At 38.9% G+C, this 17,969-nt stretch overlaps 1 protein-coding gene across 1 annotated transcript in view; it reads right to left on the reverse strand.

The window, feature by feature from the left end:
- LOC128636591 (complement C4-B-like) overlaps window positions 1-17,969 on the reverse strand; it is a 216,847-nt gene that overhangs the window by 77,934 nt on the left and 120,944 nt on the right. Inside the window, 3 exon segments of the mRNA XM_053689585.1 lie at window positions 10,058-10,261; window positions 10,820-10,909; window positions 15,483-15,534. Coding sequence (XP_053545560.1) covers window positions 10,058-10,261; window positions 10,820-10,909; window positions 15,483-15,534 — 346 coding nt within the window.

Here is a 17,969-nt window from a genome sequence, read left to right on the forward strand (position 1 = left end):
TGTCATTAAAGGTGTATTTGTAATCTATATTATGATCATGATTCTGATGAATTAGTCCTATGATTATATATAGATTTTATTTTAATATTGAAAGATTAAGATCTCAAAGCTTCTTAGTCTACACCTTTGTTCTTCAGAAGATGGATAACATATATTTGTTTTTATTATAAATTTGGACAACAATCATGAAGTGATACACACATGAGAACTCTCAAATGTTCCATGTACTCTTCTTTTGTGAATTTATATGATATCCAAACACTAAAATGAAATTCTTACTCATTGAGAATAACAAATCTAATGTCATTTGTATGCTCCATCAAAATGATGTAATTCATAACTTTGGCTCAGTATATCTTTAATGCAACATTGATGTGTGTCTTGGAGCAACAGTAACATATGTTATAATATCTGATATTAACGTGTACACAACATGTTATGTTTTACAGATATTGATGTAACATGTGGGACGGAGGAGGAAGAGGCGGCCATGGAGTCTGATGGTATGTGAAAGCTATCTAACATGTATCCAACATGTATTATTGTTTGTAAACATTCTCATGAAGAAAATCAAAGTCTACAGCTTTGGCACTTGAAAAAGGATTATTCCTTTTCTTTTAGAATACACTACTGTCCCCCTTTCAATATCATGCAGCATGAACATATGCTTGTATTATAATTTCATTTATGTCTGATTTGTAATTAATGACATCATGATGTCACATGCACATTCCATGACAAACCACAATAATCATCTTCTTATTGGACAGACACTCCTTGCTATTCATCTGAGTGCCTATATGCATACCATATCCTTATGTCATCATTGTTTATAAATTCAAAACCACTTCTAAGTATATATAAAACATAATCATGTTGAAATGCCTTGCTTTGATTTCCTGATGTATGAGATGTTAATATATATTTTATTATATATTTCAGATGGACACTCCACTTCTGGGCATCATTTTCCCACCCCTGCCCAGGCCCCTCCCCTTGTAGATGCCCCTGCCCCTCCCCTTGTAGAAGCCCCTGCTCAGGCCCCTCCCCTTGTAGAAGCCCCTGCCCAGGCCCCTGCCCAGGCCCCTGCCCAGACATGAGACCCTCCTGGCCCTTCCCATTCCTACAGGCCTGTCGTTCCAAAAAATTTCCCTGTTCGCCGCTCTCCGCCTAATTTTGGCCAGTACAGTTCCCCAACCTGCCCAGTCCCCAACTCACCAGGCCCATGAATCCCCAGCTGTATGGGCTCCCCCAGAGTGGCACCCAAGCCCTCGCCAGCCCAATCCAAGCCCTCGCCAGCCCAATCCCATCCCTCCCCCCTATCCCAACCTTCATTGTGCTAGGTGTCAGATCGTCCTTCCCAGGCACAGCTGTAAGTATCATTCTAAATCAACATTATAACATATTTAAAGTGACACTGAACCCAAAATATTTTTTGTGTGATTCAAATAGAGCATGCAATGTTAATCAACTTGATAATTTACTCCTCATCAATTTTTCAGCGTTCTCTTGCTATCTTTATTTTTATGTTGAAAGGCATCTAATTTTTAAATATTGTGAACTCTGGAATGATTTTTTTTTTATTAGTGGATTAATTTATCCACCAATTAGCAGGGACAACCAAGGTTGATCACCAAAAATGGTCCAAAATATAAAATTACATTATTGCATTTAAAATAAAGATACCAAGAGAATGAATTAGATTTGATAATAGGAGTAAATTAAATTGTTTTACAAATTTTCATGGTCTATCTGAATCACGAAAGAAAATATTTGGGTTCAGTGTCCCTTTAATATCATCTCACTCCATATACCAATCACCACTACTTGGATAGAACAATAGAAATATAACTTTTTCTTACCTTATCTCTTCTCTAAACCACTGGGAGAGTAATTTCTTCTGCTTGCTGTGTTTAAACAGCTTGGCCTCAAGGCCAAAAGCTTTAAGGATAGGTGTGGATACCACAGGATAAATAAACGATTTAAATTTACAATGTATGGACAATGGAAATAATTTTTAACATATTAATACACTCAAGCTGGAAAAGTGGATCATCGTAAACAAATTAAAGGAGAGAACATTTTTGAGTAAACTGTCCCTTTAATGGTTTATGTCTGAAGAACATATTTCATGTGTAAATAATCAATATTGAATATTTGATTGTAAGAATGATTTCTCTTTCTTATTCCAATGTATATTTGATCTATTTATATTAGGTTGTGGAATTATCATTAATATTCTTATATTTCTTTCTTTTAGGTTGTGACTCAACATGGCTCATGCTCAAAAGTCTATCGCTCATAGAGCAGGCCGTGTTGAGGAACTCGCTGTTCCTGGGAAGGATGCATGACACCATTCATACCCTGCTCCAGGTTCAGCGTTTGACTCTTCTCCGTATAAGGCATTTAGAGTCAATGCCTGAATCTGGAGCAGTGCATGAAGAGGACAATGAAGGTGATGCCCAGTAAGTGGAGGATCTGGAGATGCTCCAAGGTCGCACTTAAGATTCTTCCATCCACATGTTACTGTTTTGTTTTATATTGTTGCCATTTGGCCTTTGGTTTATGTTTTTTTTGTTGTGCCTGTTGCACTCTTTTACCTTGTCAAATGGCTCCAATGGGGCTGTGATGGCCCTTGCCAACTCCCTCCAAGGACTGTGATGCACTCTTTTACCTTGTCAAATGGCTCCAATGGGGTTGTGTTGGCCCTTGTCAACTCCCTCCAAGGACTGTGATGCACTCTTTTACCTTGTCAAATGGCTCCAATGGGGCTGTGTTGGCCCTTGCCAACTCCTTCCAAGGACTGTGATGCACTCTTTTACCTTGTCAAATGGATCCAATGGTGCTGTGTTTGCCCTTGCCAACTCCCTCCAAGGACTGTGATGCACTCTTTTACCTTGTCAAATGGCTCCAATGGGGCTGTGTTGGCCCTTGCCAACTCCCTCCAAGGACTGTGATGCACTCTTTTACCTTGTCAAATGGCTCCAATGGTGCTGTGTTGGCCCTTGCCAACTCCCTCCAAGGACTGTGATGCACTCTTTCACCTTGTCAAATGGCTCCAATGGGGCTGTGTTGGCCCTTACCAACTCCCTCCAAGGACTGTGATGCACTCTTTTACCTTGTCAAATGTCTGCAATTTTACAGATGTTTCAACATGTTTTTTGTCAACGTTGTTTATGTTTTATGACATAATAATAAAATACATGTCATTCCACGATTCTTTGTCCTCTTTATTCATGTCATTGATTGAAATCTATAGTTTATGTGGTTAATCCTTAAAGGGACCTGAAACCAAATAATGGTCTTTCCGGAATCATAGATCTAATACAATTGTAAATGACTTTAATATTTACATCTCCAATTTAATTAGACTCATTTTCTTCATATACTTTTCCTAAAGCTTTATCTTTGCGAGATTATGATTAGCATAGGAATGAATTTCTATATCTCTCTATATATATCTTGCTGTTTGTATATATATATATATATATATATATATATATATATATGTATATTTTTAATTTCACATCCATGTGTTCATTTGTAAACTATTCGTGAATTGATGCACCTTTAACAAATGATCCCATGATTGATAGAATGAGATAATCTCTGTGAAGTTGTATTTTTCTGTAAATAGTATCCTCTATGGGAATCCTGAAACTGATTTTTTTGTATTTCATGTCCCTTTAAGTGATGCTGACCACAATTGTTAAGGAATGGATCGGCATTTCTAATGCGTTTTTGTCCTTTTTACATGAACAAGGACATATAATCTTATTTTAAAAAGACTTATTTGAATGTTGACAGCACATGTATTCCAATTTCAATTATATATAAATGTAGTAGTGTAACCAAATCAATCACTATGTGTAATGCGCATATTTTAGATGATTAATATCTTTCTATTAATATTTTTTCACTTTAATTATCCTCCGATATATGGCTATAGGTAGGCTGACCATATTTCAACTTGAATAAGGGACACGTTTGATCAATACATGTGTCATTATTGTTATTCCAAAACAATATAAACTTATCTGAAAACATCAATGACATATGTATTTATCATGTGTACCTTTTAAATGGTAAAGATGGACACCATAGCTATAGTTAAAGGGACAGTCAAGTCCCAAAAAATGATTCATGATTTAAATAGGGCATGCGATTTTAACCAACTTCCTAATTTACTTTTATCAACAATGTTGCTTTGTTCTCTTGGTATTCTTAGTTGAAAGCTAAAACTAGGAGGTTCATATGCTAATTTCTTCGACCTTGAAGACTTCCTCTAATCTGAATACATTTTGACTACTATAAGGCATTAGTTCACATGTTTCATATAGATAACATTGAGCTCACGTAAAGTGACCTAGGAGTGAGCAGTGATTGGCTAAACTGCATGTCTGTCAAAAGAACTGAAATAAGGGGGCAGTCAGCAGAAGCTTAGATACAAGATAATAACAGAAGTAAAAAGTATATTAATATATAACTGTGTTGGTTGTTCAAAAATGGGGAATGTGTAATAAAGGGATTAGCTTTATTTTTAAACAACAAAATTTCTGGTGTTGACTGTCCCTTTAACAAATAATATATAACACATCCCTATTTTCAGAATGCATCTCCTAGCATTAATTCTCAGTTAAAGGGACATGAAACACAATAATCCAAAGATTTGCATTTATTGTTACAATGTATTTCAAATTGCAATGTCGTACATAATCGTGTAACCTAAAATGTTGTTTTCATGTCTATTTAAACCATGCTGCTTGCTAAATAGTTTAGTTAATAATCCTCTGCTTCTACTGAAATATCTCCTTATTTTCAATAATGGATTCTATTTCATATATCACAGTATTACGTTATCTAGCGTGACATTCATAGCTAGCAATATAGACACATACTAGTTTCTAAAATATAAATACATTTCTTATTGATATGCCAAGCGATCAAATGAGTCCTTGTATTGGCTGACGTTTTTACTTGATCTCGGATGCGCCATGTTGCTTAAGACGTCACCTGCCAGGCTGTCCAATGAGTCCTTGTATTGGCTGACGTTTTTACACGATCAAGGATGCGCCTTTTATTGGATGGTGTTTTTGCGCGATCAAGGATGCGCCTTTTATTGGATGGCGTTTTTACGCAATCAAGGATGCGCCTTGTATTGGCTGACGTTTTTACACGATCAAGGATGCGCCTTTTATTGGATGGTGTTTTTGCGCGATCAAGGATGCGCCTTTTATTAGATGGCGTTTTTACGCGATCAAGGATGCGCCTTTTATTGGATGGCGTTTTTACGCGATCAAGGATGCGCCTTTTATTGGATGACGTTTTTACGCGATCAAGGATGCGCCATGTTAAGACGTTACATGCCAAGGTGTAAAAACCGTCTGATTGGATTACGTAGTCCCGCAATATTTGAATATGCACGTAACCCACGTTTGTGAATGAGAAGCCAAGTTTAAAACCATGGCGAGTATGGATTGTGTGAATCATGTACATTGTTGACCCATAGCTGATAAAGAACACAACATTCTCTTTTGATGGCTGTCTGGTTGAATAAACGAATGAAAGCAAAATGTTTTCCTGCATAAGATATTTTGAGGCAAGTGCAAATCCATGAATATAGTCCATCTTGTTTGTCAACAATATGTTCCTTTTTATGAATAATGACTGTGTTGTGTTTAATTTTCAACATATCGAATTCCGAAATATGCGCTATTGTATTTGAATCAAGTAATCAATATGCATTTATCTTTATCATATGCTAAATATATGAGATGCCTACTTCTTCTAGAGGTTATGTCGTGGTATTATTTTATGAAAGGGTCATTATACACTCATTTTTAAAACACATATGTTTTTCCAATCTATTTATATAGTCCTTTTGTTTCTTAATCAATGTCTAGTTTTGCTTATGTTTAAATAACATAGCAGTGCTTTTCTGACTCCTCGCAAAGCCTCAAAGTTTGATGTGAGTACCATCAGCTACGTTCTCCAGCTTGCTCCTGTTTGTGTAAAGGGTTTTTTCATATGCAAATGAAGGGGTATTGTCTTATTTTCCACTTGGAATGGGCTTTCCAGCTATCTTTTCAATATAGCTAAACAGATTTTCTAAGAAAGTGTTTAAACCTTTTTCTTATGGATTTTGATATCAGTCTGTGGTCATCTTGTTGTTTCTAGTAGTGTCTATTACATGCAGTTCTCTGAAAAAGATTGTATACTGTCCCTTTAATGTAAATGTTGAGTATTGTGTCATGTATGAGTTCCACATTGGTTAATCTCCAAATATATTAGTGTGAGCATATATTTGTTTATTCACTCATAAAAGGACTTGAAACCATATCCCTTGTAAATAAAATGTCTTTCTAAAATAATTCAAACACAATAATGTCTCTTTAAGAAAATAGACTTTATTTAACACGTCAATAGAAATCCTATTCCAATATTTCTTGTTTGAACAAGTACATGTAGATATACCAACAATCACAAAAGATTAGTATATGTTAGCATATGTCTTTTTTTAAAGGGACAGTCTTGAAAACCAATAATGATTTTAATGATGAAAAATGCATTTTTTTTAAAAATTATCTCAAACGTTTGTCAACAATTTATCATAGTTCTCTTGTTATTCTTAGTTGCTAGCTAAACCTAGGAGGTTCATGTGCTCATTTCTTAGAGCTTGAAGAGTGCATCGAATCGGAATGCATTTTGACCACTAGAGGGCATTTTGATAGCATTTTCATATAGAAAACCTTGAGCTCATACATCATATTTACCCTGGATTGATCATTGATTGTCTAAAATGTTGTTCTGTCAAAATAACATAAATAAGTGGTCATTTTTCAGAGGCATAGATACAAGGGTAATCACATAAGTCACGCGTGTATTTCTCCATGTTTTTGTTTCAAACTTGATAATGCGTAATACAGTGTTTTCTTTGTAAACAATAATGTTCTGACTGTCCCTTTAAGCTGTGTTATTGGCATTCAAACAGTAATATGCCATTATGTATAATTGTAATGGTCATTTTGTTTGAGATTAGGGAAACAGTTTAGACATGACATCACAGAAACCAATCAATATCATGAACAAGGATAGGTATGTGATGATGTGGTGTCCACACACTTATAACCCACACTCTGCAAACAATCTGCCTCCATGGACCCGGTCCCATAGAAGCAGATTATATACAGAGTGTGGTCCACAAGTGTATGAAAACCACATCATCACATACCTATCCATTACACATTAAATAAATACAAAACAAAAAATATATCTAAAAAAATACTTACTTCCTCTTCCTTCCCCTCTTCCCACAAGACTGAGATTCTGGGGGGGGCAACTGCCCCCTCCGACGAGTTCTCATCGGAGATGTTGTGGGAAGAGGGGAAGGAGGAGTACTGGGATGACCAAGCTGAGGAGGAGATGGAGGAGTACCAAGATGAGATGGCTCAGCAGCAGATGGCTCAGCAGCAGATGGCCCAGCAGCAGAGGGCCCAGCAGCAGAGGGCCCAGCAGCAGAGGGCCCAGCAGCAGATGGCCCAGCAGCAGATGGCCCAGCATGCGCCTCCCGGAAGAAATTAAACATATCTTCTAGAATATGCACAATCCGGTTTTGTCCTTGTTCAACTCCTCTAAGGACCTGTATAATTTCTCTTTGTCCTTCTCGAATGGCACGAAGATCTTCTGTCATCTCACTTCGAGTTTGAATATTTTCCCTCCGGGAGGCACGCATCTGCTCTATGAAATCTAGCAACACCTGCACCTCGGCTATCTCCTCCTGTTGTGCACGGCGGCCTGCTGGTGCACGGTGGCCTGCTGGTGCTTGAGGGGCCTCTTCTTCTGCTTGAGGGGGGGCCTCTTCTTCTTGTGCAGGGGGGGCCTCTTCCATTTCTCTCCGAGGTGGCGATTCATCCCCACCACTCTCATACCTGAGCAAAGGAGGAGCCTGTAGTTGCTGTGCTGCCTCCTCCCCAGACTCTGTATATTTCAAAAAGAAAGAAATGTATACATTAGCATATTTCCAAATAAAGATGTAAATGCTTTTGCTTACAATAGAATTATAAATGCAGCCTCATTAATCCACTTTGAAATCTAACAATCAATACGATTTTCGCATTTTCCAAACTGTGTTTGTGATATCTATCTGGTCAATCTGAATGTTTTTGCGTTTGTTTTCAGTCTGTTTAAATGCACACCTGTAGCCTAGATAGTAATGTAATCGCAAGGTAATTGTGAATGCGTTTACGTAATAATGTGTTAAACAGCGTAATAGCATTAACCATATCCTTAAATACATTATTTATTTTGGATGTTAATAGATTCTTAAATGAGCTTACCGTCAGATGAGAGTGGCAGGTTCCCGGTATCGAATCCTCCGATCCCGACTATGGCCACCTCGGAGATGCTGGGACACAACATTTCCTCCCATCGGGAATACTCCACGTTCATTGGAGGACCGCCACCGGTCCCAGTTGCATGTTGGTACTCCCTGGTTATTTTTCTTTTCAGCTCCATCTTGCAGTTCCGGTAGCGATGTTTAATCGAGTCCATATCTCTGTTATGGCCCCCCACTGCATTCACTGCATCCATTATCTCCCGCCAGAGCTTCCTCTTGTCACTCGGGGTGGCCTTCTGAGCTTGCAGCCTCCTATACCTGTCCATATACGCCTCTATGAGGGCCTCCTTCTCCTCCATAGTATACCTCGCCTCCCTAGTCGGCTTGACCTTCCCCTGTGATGGTGCCCTCTGTTTCCCGGACTGTGAAGCCCTACTCTGTCTGCCACTGGGCCCAGCCACCGCTTCCTCCCCCGCTTCGTGCCCCCCTTCCTGTCCTGTTCCTCTCCCCCCCCCTCCCTCTCCTCCCCCCTCTCCCTCTCCCCTGACTAATCTCCTGCCTGCCCTCCTCTTCCATCTCTTCCCTAAACTGAGCCCTAACTACTCCAACAAAAAGTGACTGTGCCCAAATGAAAGGGGTCAAACTAAATAAATAAAAAGACCAAAAAAGTGCTCAAAGTGTGAAAGGGATATAAATAAAAGAGGGTAAGGAGTATTTAACAAACCAAAATGTATAAGAAGACTAAAAGGAGGATATGTAAACTAAATGTAACTAGTGGATGGGGATGGGATTAGAGGGAATTGGGTATGAGATTACAGGGAATGGGGTATGGGATTACAGGGAATGGGATGAAAGGGAATGGGACTACAGGGAATGGGGTATGGAGTGTAGTATGAGAGGGGATGGGGTATGGAGTGTATGTAGTGTTATTGATAACTGTATGTATGTATTGAATGTGTTTGCGTGTAAATATGTTACGTATACAGAAAAAGCACTCGCACACTCACCCAAACCAACTGTCGCTCACTACCACTCTCTTACTAACTCACGCTACCACTAACTCACACTACCACTAACTCACACTACCACTAACTCATTAGGATAGATTAGGGGTTCATAGGGATAATGTAGGTGCGCAGCGATGTGCGGTCGGCAGATTAGGGGTTAAAAAAGTTTATTATAGTGGCGGCGATGTGGGGGGCCTCGGTTTAGGGGTACATAGGTAGTTTATGGGTTTTAGTGTACTTTAGAGAACTGTAGTTAAGAGCGTTATATACCGGCGTTAGCCCATAAAGCTCTTAACTACAGCCTTTTCCTAGGCGTTAGGAGTCTTGTCGGTAGAGGGTGTACCGCTCACTTCATCCAAGACTCTAAATACCAGCGTTAGGCAGATCCCATTAAAAAGATAGGATACGCAATTGACGTAAGGGGATCTGCGGTATGGAAAAGTCGCGGATTGAAAGTGAGCGGTACACCTTTACCTGGCCAACTCTAAATACCAGCGGGTGGTTAAAAGCAGCGTTAGGACCCCTTAACGCTGCTTTTGACGACTAACGCCAAACTCTAAATCTAGGCGAATGAGATTTGCTTGTTCCCTCCTTGCTCTCTAGTTGTGCAACACTGTTGTGAACCACTATTTTAATGTATACTAGTTAGCAATGGGTAGATCATTGCCAGCATTTTAATCCTTTATTATATTGCTGCCTTTTAAATATATTTTACCCTGTTTCATATTCTCCATTCCTTCGTCTTTCCGTTCTGGTGGAAGCATGATCCACTTCTCTGTATGGTCAAGATACCGCAAAGCATAGACTCCTGGAGCTGTTCGAATCATAGTTTGTTCAGCACAACCAGATGGGACACGGATTAGGTTACTGATTCCTTCTGCACCCAAGCTGTTGTTAATAGTGTTTAATGGACTATCCACTGTAATGAATCAAAGATATTGATTAAAAAAAAGACATAAGTGGAATTGCAATGTAAAAATGTGAATGCTGGGAGATGGGTAACAGAGAAGGTATATATATATATATATATATATATATATATATAACTTCAACAGGTAAGTCCAGCACCTTTCTTCATGCTATTATTTCAGCATTTTTCAGCATATTTTTCAATGTTAGAGTAGTGCACGTACGCTGAGTGGGGTCTGCCAGCCCACATATATAAATGTAGTAAAGCAAATAGCGTCAGCACTTATTGGTAAAAGAATTCCATTTTATTGAGGTAACAAACAAAGGTAAAAAACAGCGACGTTTCGAGTCAACACAGACCCTTAGTCATGCACTAAGGGTCTGTGTTGACTCGAAACGTCGCTGTTTTTTACCTTTGTTTGTTACCTCAATAAAATGGAATTCTTTTACCAATAAGTGCTGACGCTATTTGCTTTACTACATTTATATATATATATATATATATATATATATATATATATATATATATACAGTATATATATATATATATGAGTGTGCCCTCACTTACCAGTCATTCTAATACTGGAGTGGAAATCTTCATCAGGGATCAAATTTGAAGGTAAATCATCATCAATGGTTATGATACTTCTAGCCGGGTCTGTAAGAAATATAAGAATGAAGTACAGGGATTTAAACTACTTATTTTGATGCTTATTTTTAAAGTATAATAACATACAACCTTTTCTAGTAGCTTTATTATTAATGTAAGACTTACTGGACCGAAATTACCTGGGTGAGCTCTGGTTCCCTTTTTAAACAATTTAACCACAACAGCTTTTGCTATATGAAAATGAATTCCAACATCCTTAATGTCCTGGGTATCAACATTATAGTTAACCGATCCACTTTTAGTATATTATAATAACACTTAAAACTTGATATCTGTTCAATCTCTGAGGAAATATGCAACCAGCTAGACAGTTGCATAAAATAGATCTGTTTTAGTAGCTTTACCAATGTTAATATAAGACTTACTGGTCTGCAACTCCCCGGGTGAGCTCTGGTTCCTTTTATAAACAATTTAACCACATCAGCTTTTGCTATATAAAAATGAATTTCAACATCTCTAATGTCCTGGGCAACAACATTATAGTTAAACGATTCACTTTTAGTATATTATAACAAAACTTAAAACTTAAATTCAGGTTAATCTCTAAGGAAATGTGCAGCCAGCTAGACAGTTGCATGAAATAGATCTGTTTTAGTAGCTTTACCATTATTAATGTAAGACTTACTGGTCTGCAACTCCCTGTTATCCCTATGTACCCCTAATCTGCTACCCCTAACACCGCCGACCCCTATATTATATTTATTAACCCCTAATTTGCCCCCCTCAACGTCGCCGACACCTGCCTACACTTATTAACCCCTAATCTGCCGAGCGGACCGCACCGCTACTATAATAAAGTTATTAACCCCTAATCCGCCTCACTAACCCTATCATAAATAGTATTAACCCCCTAATCTGCCCTCCCTAACATCGCCGACACCTAACTTCAATTATTAACCCCTAATCTGACGACCGGAGCTCACCGCTATTCTAATAAATTGATTAACCCCTAAAGCTAAGTCTAACCCTAACACCCCCCTAACTTAAATATAATTTACATCTAACAAATAAATTAACTCTTATTAAATAAATGATTCCTATTTAAAGCTAAATACTTACCTGTAAAATAAATCCTAATATAGCTACAATATAAATTATAATTACATTGTAGCTATTTTAGGATTAATATTTATTTTACAGGCAACTTGGTATTTATTTTAACTAGGTACAATAGCTATTAAATAGTTAAGAACTATTTAATAGTTACCTAGTTAAAATAATAACAAATTTACCTGTAAAATAAATCCTAACCTAAGATATAATTAAACCTAACACTATACTATCAATAAAATAATTAAATAAACTACCTACAATTACCTACAATTAACCTAACACTACACTATCAATAAATTAATTAAACACAATTGCTACAAATAAATACAATTAAATAAACTAGCTAAAGTACAAAAAATAAAAAAGAACTAAGTTACAAAAAATAAAAAAATATTTACAAACATAAGAAAAATATTACAACAATTTTAAACTAATTACACCTACTCTAAGCCCCCTAATAAAATAACAAAGCCCCCCAAAATAAAAAATTCCCTACCCTATTCTAAATTAAAAAAGTTACAAGCTCTTTTACCTTACCAGCCCTGAACAGGGCCCTTTGCGGGGCATGCCCCAAGAATTTCAGCTCTTTTGCCTGTAAAAGAATAAATACAATACCCCCCCCCAACATTACAACCCACCACCCACATACCCCTAATCTAACCCAAACCCCCCTTAAATAAACCTAACACTAAGCCCCTGAAGATCTTCCTACCTTGTCTTCACCATACCAGGTTCACCGATCCGTCCTGGCTCCAACATCTTCAACCAACCCAAGCGGGGGTTGGCGATCCATCATCCGGTGCTGAAGAGGTCCAGAAGAGGCTCCAAAGTCTTCCTCCTATCCGGCAAGAAGAGGACATCCGGACCGGCAAACATCTTCTCCAAGCGGCATCTTCGATCTTCTTCCATCCGGTGCGGAGCGGGTCCATCTTGAAGCAGGCGACGCGGATCCATCCTCTTCTTCCGTTGTCTCCCGACTAATGACGGTTCCTTTAAGGGACGTCATCCAAGATGGCGTCCCTCGAATTCCGATTGGCTGATAGGATTCTATCAGCCAATCGGAATTAAGGTAGGAATTTTCTGATTGGGTGATGGAATCAGCCAATCAGAATCAAGTTCAATCCGATTGGCTGATCCAATCAGCCAATCAGATTGAGCTCGCATTCTATTGGCTGATCGGAACAGCCAATAGAATGCGAGCTCAATCTGATTGGCTGATTGGATCAGCCAATCGGATTGAACTTGATTCTGATTGGCTGATTCCATCAGCCAATCAGAAAATTCCTACCTTAATTCCGATTGGCTGATAGAATCCTATCAGCCAATCGGAATTCGAGGGACGCCATCTTGGATGACGTCCCTTAAAGGAACCGTCATTAGTCGGGAGACAACGGAAGAAGAGGATGGATCCGCGTCGCCTGCTTCAAGATGGACCCGCTCCGCACCGGATGGAAGAAGATCGAAGATGCCGCTTGGAGAAGATGTTTGCCGGTCCGGATGTCCTCTTCTTGCCGGATAGGAGGAAGACTTTGGAGCCTCTTCTGGACCTCTTCAGCACCGGATGATGGATCGCCAACCCCCGCTTGGGCTGGTTGAAGATGTTGGAGCCAGGACGGATCGGTGAACCTGGTATGGTGAAGACAAGGTAGGAAGATCTTCAGAGGCTTAGTGTTAGGTTTATTTAAGGGGGGTTTGGGTTAGATTAGGGGTATGTGGGTGGTGGGTTGTAATGTTGGGGGGGGGGTATTGTATTTATTCTTTTACAGGCAAAAGAGCTGAAATTCTTGGGGCATGCCCCGCAAAGGGCCCTGTTCAGGGCTGGTAAGGTAAAAGAGCTTGTAACTTTTTTAATTTAGAATAGGGTAGGGAATTTTTTATTTTGGGGGGCTTTGTTATTTTATTAGGGGGCTTAGAGTAGGCGTAATTAGTTTAAAATTGTTGTAATATTTTTCTTATGTTTGTAAATATTTTTTTATTTTTTGTAACTTAGTTCTTTTTTATTTTTTGTACTTTAGCTAGTTTATTTAATTGTATTTATTTGTAGCAATTGTGTTTAATTAATTTATTGATAGTGTAGTGTTAGGTTAATTGTAGGTAATTGTAGGTAGTTTATTTAATTATTTTATTGATAGGGTAGTGTTAGGTTTAATTATATCTTAGGTTAGGATTTATTTTACAGGTAAATTTGTTATTATTTTAACTAGGTAACTATTAAATAGTTCTTAACTATTTAATAGCTATTGTACCTGGTTAAAATAATTACAAAGTTGCCTGTAAAATAAATATTAATCCTAAAATAGCTACAATGTAATTATAATTTATATTGTAGCTATATTAGGATTTATTTTACAGGTAAGTATTTAGCTTTAAATAGGAATAAGTTATTTAATAAGAGTTAATTTATTTCGTTAGATGTAAATTATATTTAAGTTAGGGGGGTGTTAGTGTTAGGGTTAGACTTAGCGTTAGGGGTTAATGCATTTATTAGAATAGCAGTGAGCTCCGCTCGGCAGATTAGGGGTTAATAATTGAAGGTAGGTGTCGGCGATGTTAGGGAGGGCAGATTAGGGGTTAATACTATTTATGATAGGGTTAGTGAGGCGGATTAGGGGTTAATAACTTTATTATAGTAGCGCTCAGGTCCGCTCGGCAGATTAGGGGTTAATAAGTGTAGGCAGGTGTCGGCGACGTTGAGGGGGGCAGATTAGGGGTTAATAAATATAATATAGGGGTCGGCGATGTTAGGGCAGCAGATTAGGGGTACATAGGGATAACGTAGGTTGCGGCGGTTTACGGAGCGGCAGATTAGGGGTTAAAAAAAATATGCAGGGGTCAGCGATAGCGGGGGCGGCAGATTAGGGGTTAATAAGTGTAAGGTTAGGGGTGTTTAGACTCGGGGTACATGTTAGAGTGTTAGGTGCAGACGTAGGAAGTGTTTCCCCATAGGAAACAATGGGGCTGCGTTAGGAGCTGAACGCTGCTTTTTTGCAGGTGTTAGGTTTTTTTTCAGCTCAAACAGTCCCATTGTTTCCTATGGGGGAATCGTGCACAAGCACGTTTTTGAGGCTGGCCGCGTCCGTAAGCAACTCTGGTATCGAGAGTTGCATTTGCGGTAAAAATGCTCTACGCTCCTTTTTTGGAGCCTAACGCAGCATTTGTTTGAACTCTCGATACCAGAGTTAATTTTATGGTGCGGCCAGAAAAAAGCCCGCGGAGCGTTAACAGCCCTTTTACCGCCAAACTCCAAATCTAGGCCATAGTTTTGAACCACATTACCTTTACTCCACTTATGTACCTTTAACAGTAATTTTAACAGTTTGGCCTTTACCTCGACTCTGTCGATCAACCTGTCCATCTCACATTTTATTGACCCAATATTTTTCTTAGCTTTTTCATTGACATAAACTTATAGGATGGTCTGTTAATTGTTATAAAATATTCAAGTGAAACTGATGATGTAAATAATTTATCAATGCAGTTAGTTTTGCAAACATTATGCTGAACTCACCCTTGGGATCCACAATATATGTCTTTTCCTCAAGGACTTGGGTCCCCTCCCTCTGTGGAGAGAGAGATAGAGAAACAGGAGGTAAGAGACAGAGTATAAAGAGTAAAGGTTAGAGATAGAAAGAATTAGAGACAACAGTACAGAAATATAGTGATGGGTATCAGTCTCCATTCTTGTATAGGAAAAGGTAATTTATAGATCACTAGAGTTAGATCTCATCTTCTGTTCAGATCAGTGGCCCCAGCATACCCAGAAGGATAAACAAAACTAAAAACTGTTCAAAGGAGAGTTACTAAACTGATATATGGTTTAAACAATAACACTTACAAGGAAAGAATTAATGATCTTAATATGCATAGCTAAGACTAAGGCCTGTATTTATCAAGCCGTCAACCGCAAATACGCTGGAATTCCGCAGAGTATTTGTGGCGAGGCTGATTCGCCATATTTATGAAGCCCTACAGACCGGCAAAAGTAGAATATAGTGATGTAAGCTACGATCCACCGGACTCAGTCCGACACAGATCGATTCTTATGTCACTCCAGATGTGCCGAACGCAAGTTCGGCACAATCTGACTACTTTTGAAAATTATCAAATTCCTAGCAGGTACTCTCTGCACTTTTCCGGCCCAGCGTACCTGGTTTTCTATCCGCTGCCCTGGAGGTGGCGGATCCCATAGAAATCAATGGGAGTCTGACAGCAGCGAAAGCTCATGTTCGCTGCTGCCCGATATCCCATTGATTCCTATGGAAAATGTCTGCACCTAACACCCTAACATGTACCCCGAGTCTAAACACCCCTAATCTGCCCCCCTACACCGCCGCCACCTACATTAAACTAATTAACCCCTAAACCGCCGCTCCCGGACCCAGCCACAACTATAATAAATATATTAACCCCTAAACTGCCGCTCCCGGACCCCGCCGCCACCTACATTATACCTATTAACCCTTAATCTGCTGCCTCCTATACCGCTGCCACCTACATACATTTATTAACCCCTATCCTGTCGCTCCCGGACCCCGCCGCAACAAAATACATTTTTTAACCCCTAAACCGCCACTCCCGGACCCCGCCCCCCCTACTTTAAACTTATTAACCCCTATCCTGCCCCCCCTATACCGCCGCCACCTATATTAAAGTTATTAACCCCTATCCTGCCCCCCTACACCGCCGCCACTATATTAAACTTATTAGCCCCTAAACCTAAGTCTAACCCTAACCCTAACCCTAACACCCCCCTAACTTAAATATTATTTAAATAAATCTAAATAAAAATTACTCTTATTAACTAAATTATTCCTATTTAAAACTAAATACCTGTAAAATAAACCCTAATATAGCTACAATATAATTAATAATTACATTGTAGCTATTTTAGGATTTATTTTTATTTTACAGGCAACTTTGTATTTATTTTAACTAGGTACAATAGTTATTAAATAGTTATTAACTATTTAATAACTACCTAGCTAAAATAATTACAAAATTACCTGTAAAATAAATCCTAACTTAAGTTACAATTAAACCTAATACTACACTATCATTAAATAAATTAACTAAAATTACCTACAATGAAATACAATTAAATAAACTAACACGAAATTACAGAAAATAAATTTTTTTTACAAGAAGTTTAAACTAATTACACCTAATCTAAGCCCCCTAATAAAATAAAAAAATAAAAAAATAATAAAAGTCCCTACCCTATCCTAAATTACAAAGTAATCAGCTCTTTTACCAACCCTTAAAAGGGCTTTTTGCGGGGGCATTGCCCCAAAGTAATCAGCTCTTTTACCTGTAAAAAAAAATACAACCCCCCCAACATTACAACCCACCACCCACATACCCCTACTCTAAAACCCACCCAAACCCCCCTTAAAAAAACCTAACACTAACCCCCTGAAGATCTCCCTACCTTGAGCCGTCTTCACCCAGCCGGGCCGAACTCTTCATCCAATCCGGGTGATCAGCCAATAGAATGCGAGCTCAATCCGATTGGCTGATTGGATCAGCCAATCGGATTGAACTTCAATCCGATTGGCTGATTGAATCAGCCAATCGGATTTTTCCTACCTTAATTCTGATTGGCTGATAGAATCCTATCAGCCAATTGGAATTCGAGGGACGCCATCTTGGATAACGTCATTTAAAGGAACCGTCATTCGTCGTTCAGTCGTCAGTTGAAGAGGATGGCTCTGCGTCGGCTCCGTGGAAGATGGCTTCGCTCCGGATGGATGAAGATAGAAGACGCCGCTTGGATGAAGACTTCTGCCGGATAGAGGACCTCTTCTGCGCTGCTTGGAGGAAGACTTTGCCCGGATGGAGGACCTCTTCTTGCCCCGCTTGCATGAAGACTTTGCCCGGATGGAGGACCACATCGCTTGGATTGGATGAAGAGTTTGGCCCGGCTGGGTGAAGACGGCTCAAGGTAGGGAGATCTTCAGGGGGTTAGTATTAGGTTTTTTTAAGGGGGGTTTGGGTG

Source organism: Bombina bombina, chromosome 7 (genome assembly GCF_027579735.1).
Source record: "Bombina bombina isolate aBomBom1 chromosome 7, aBomBom1.pri, whole genome shotgun sequence".
In the NCBI taxonomy this organism is placed as follows: Eukaryota; Metazoa; Chordata; class Amphibia; order Anura; family Bombinatoridae; genus Bombina; species Bombina bombina.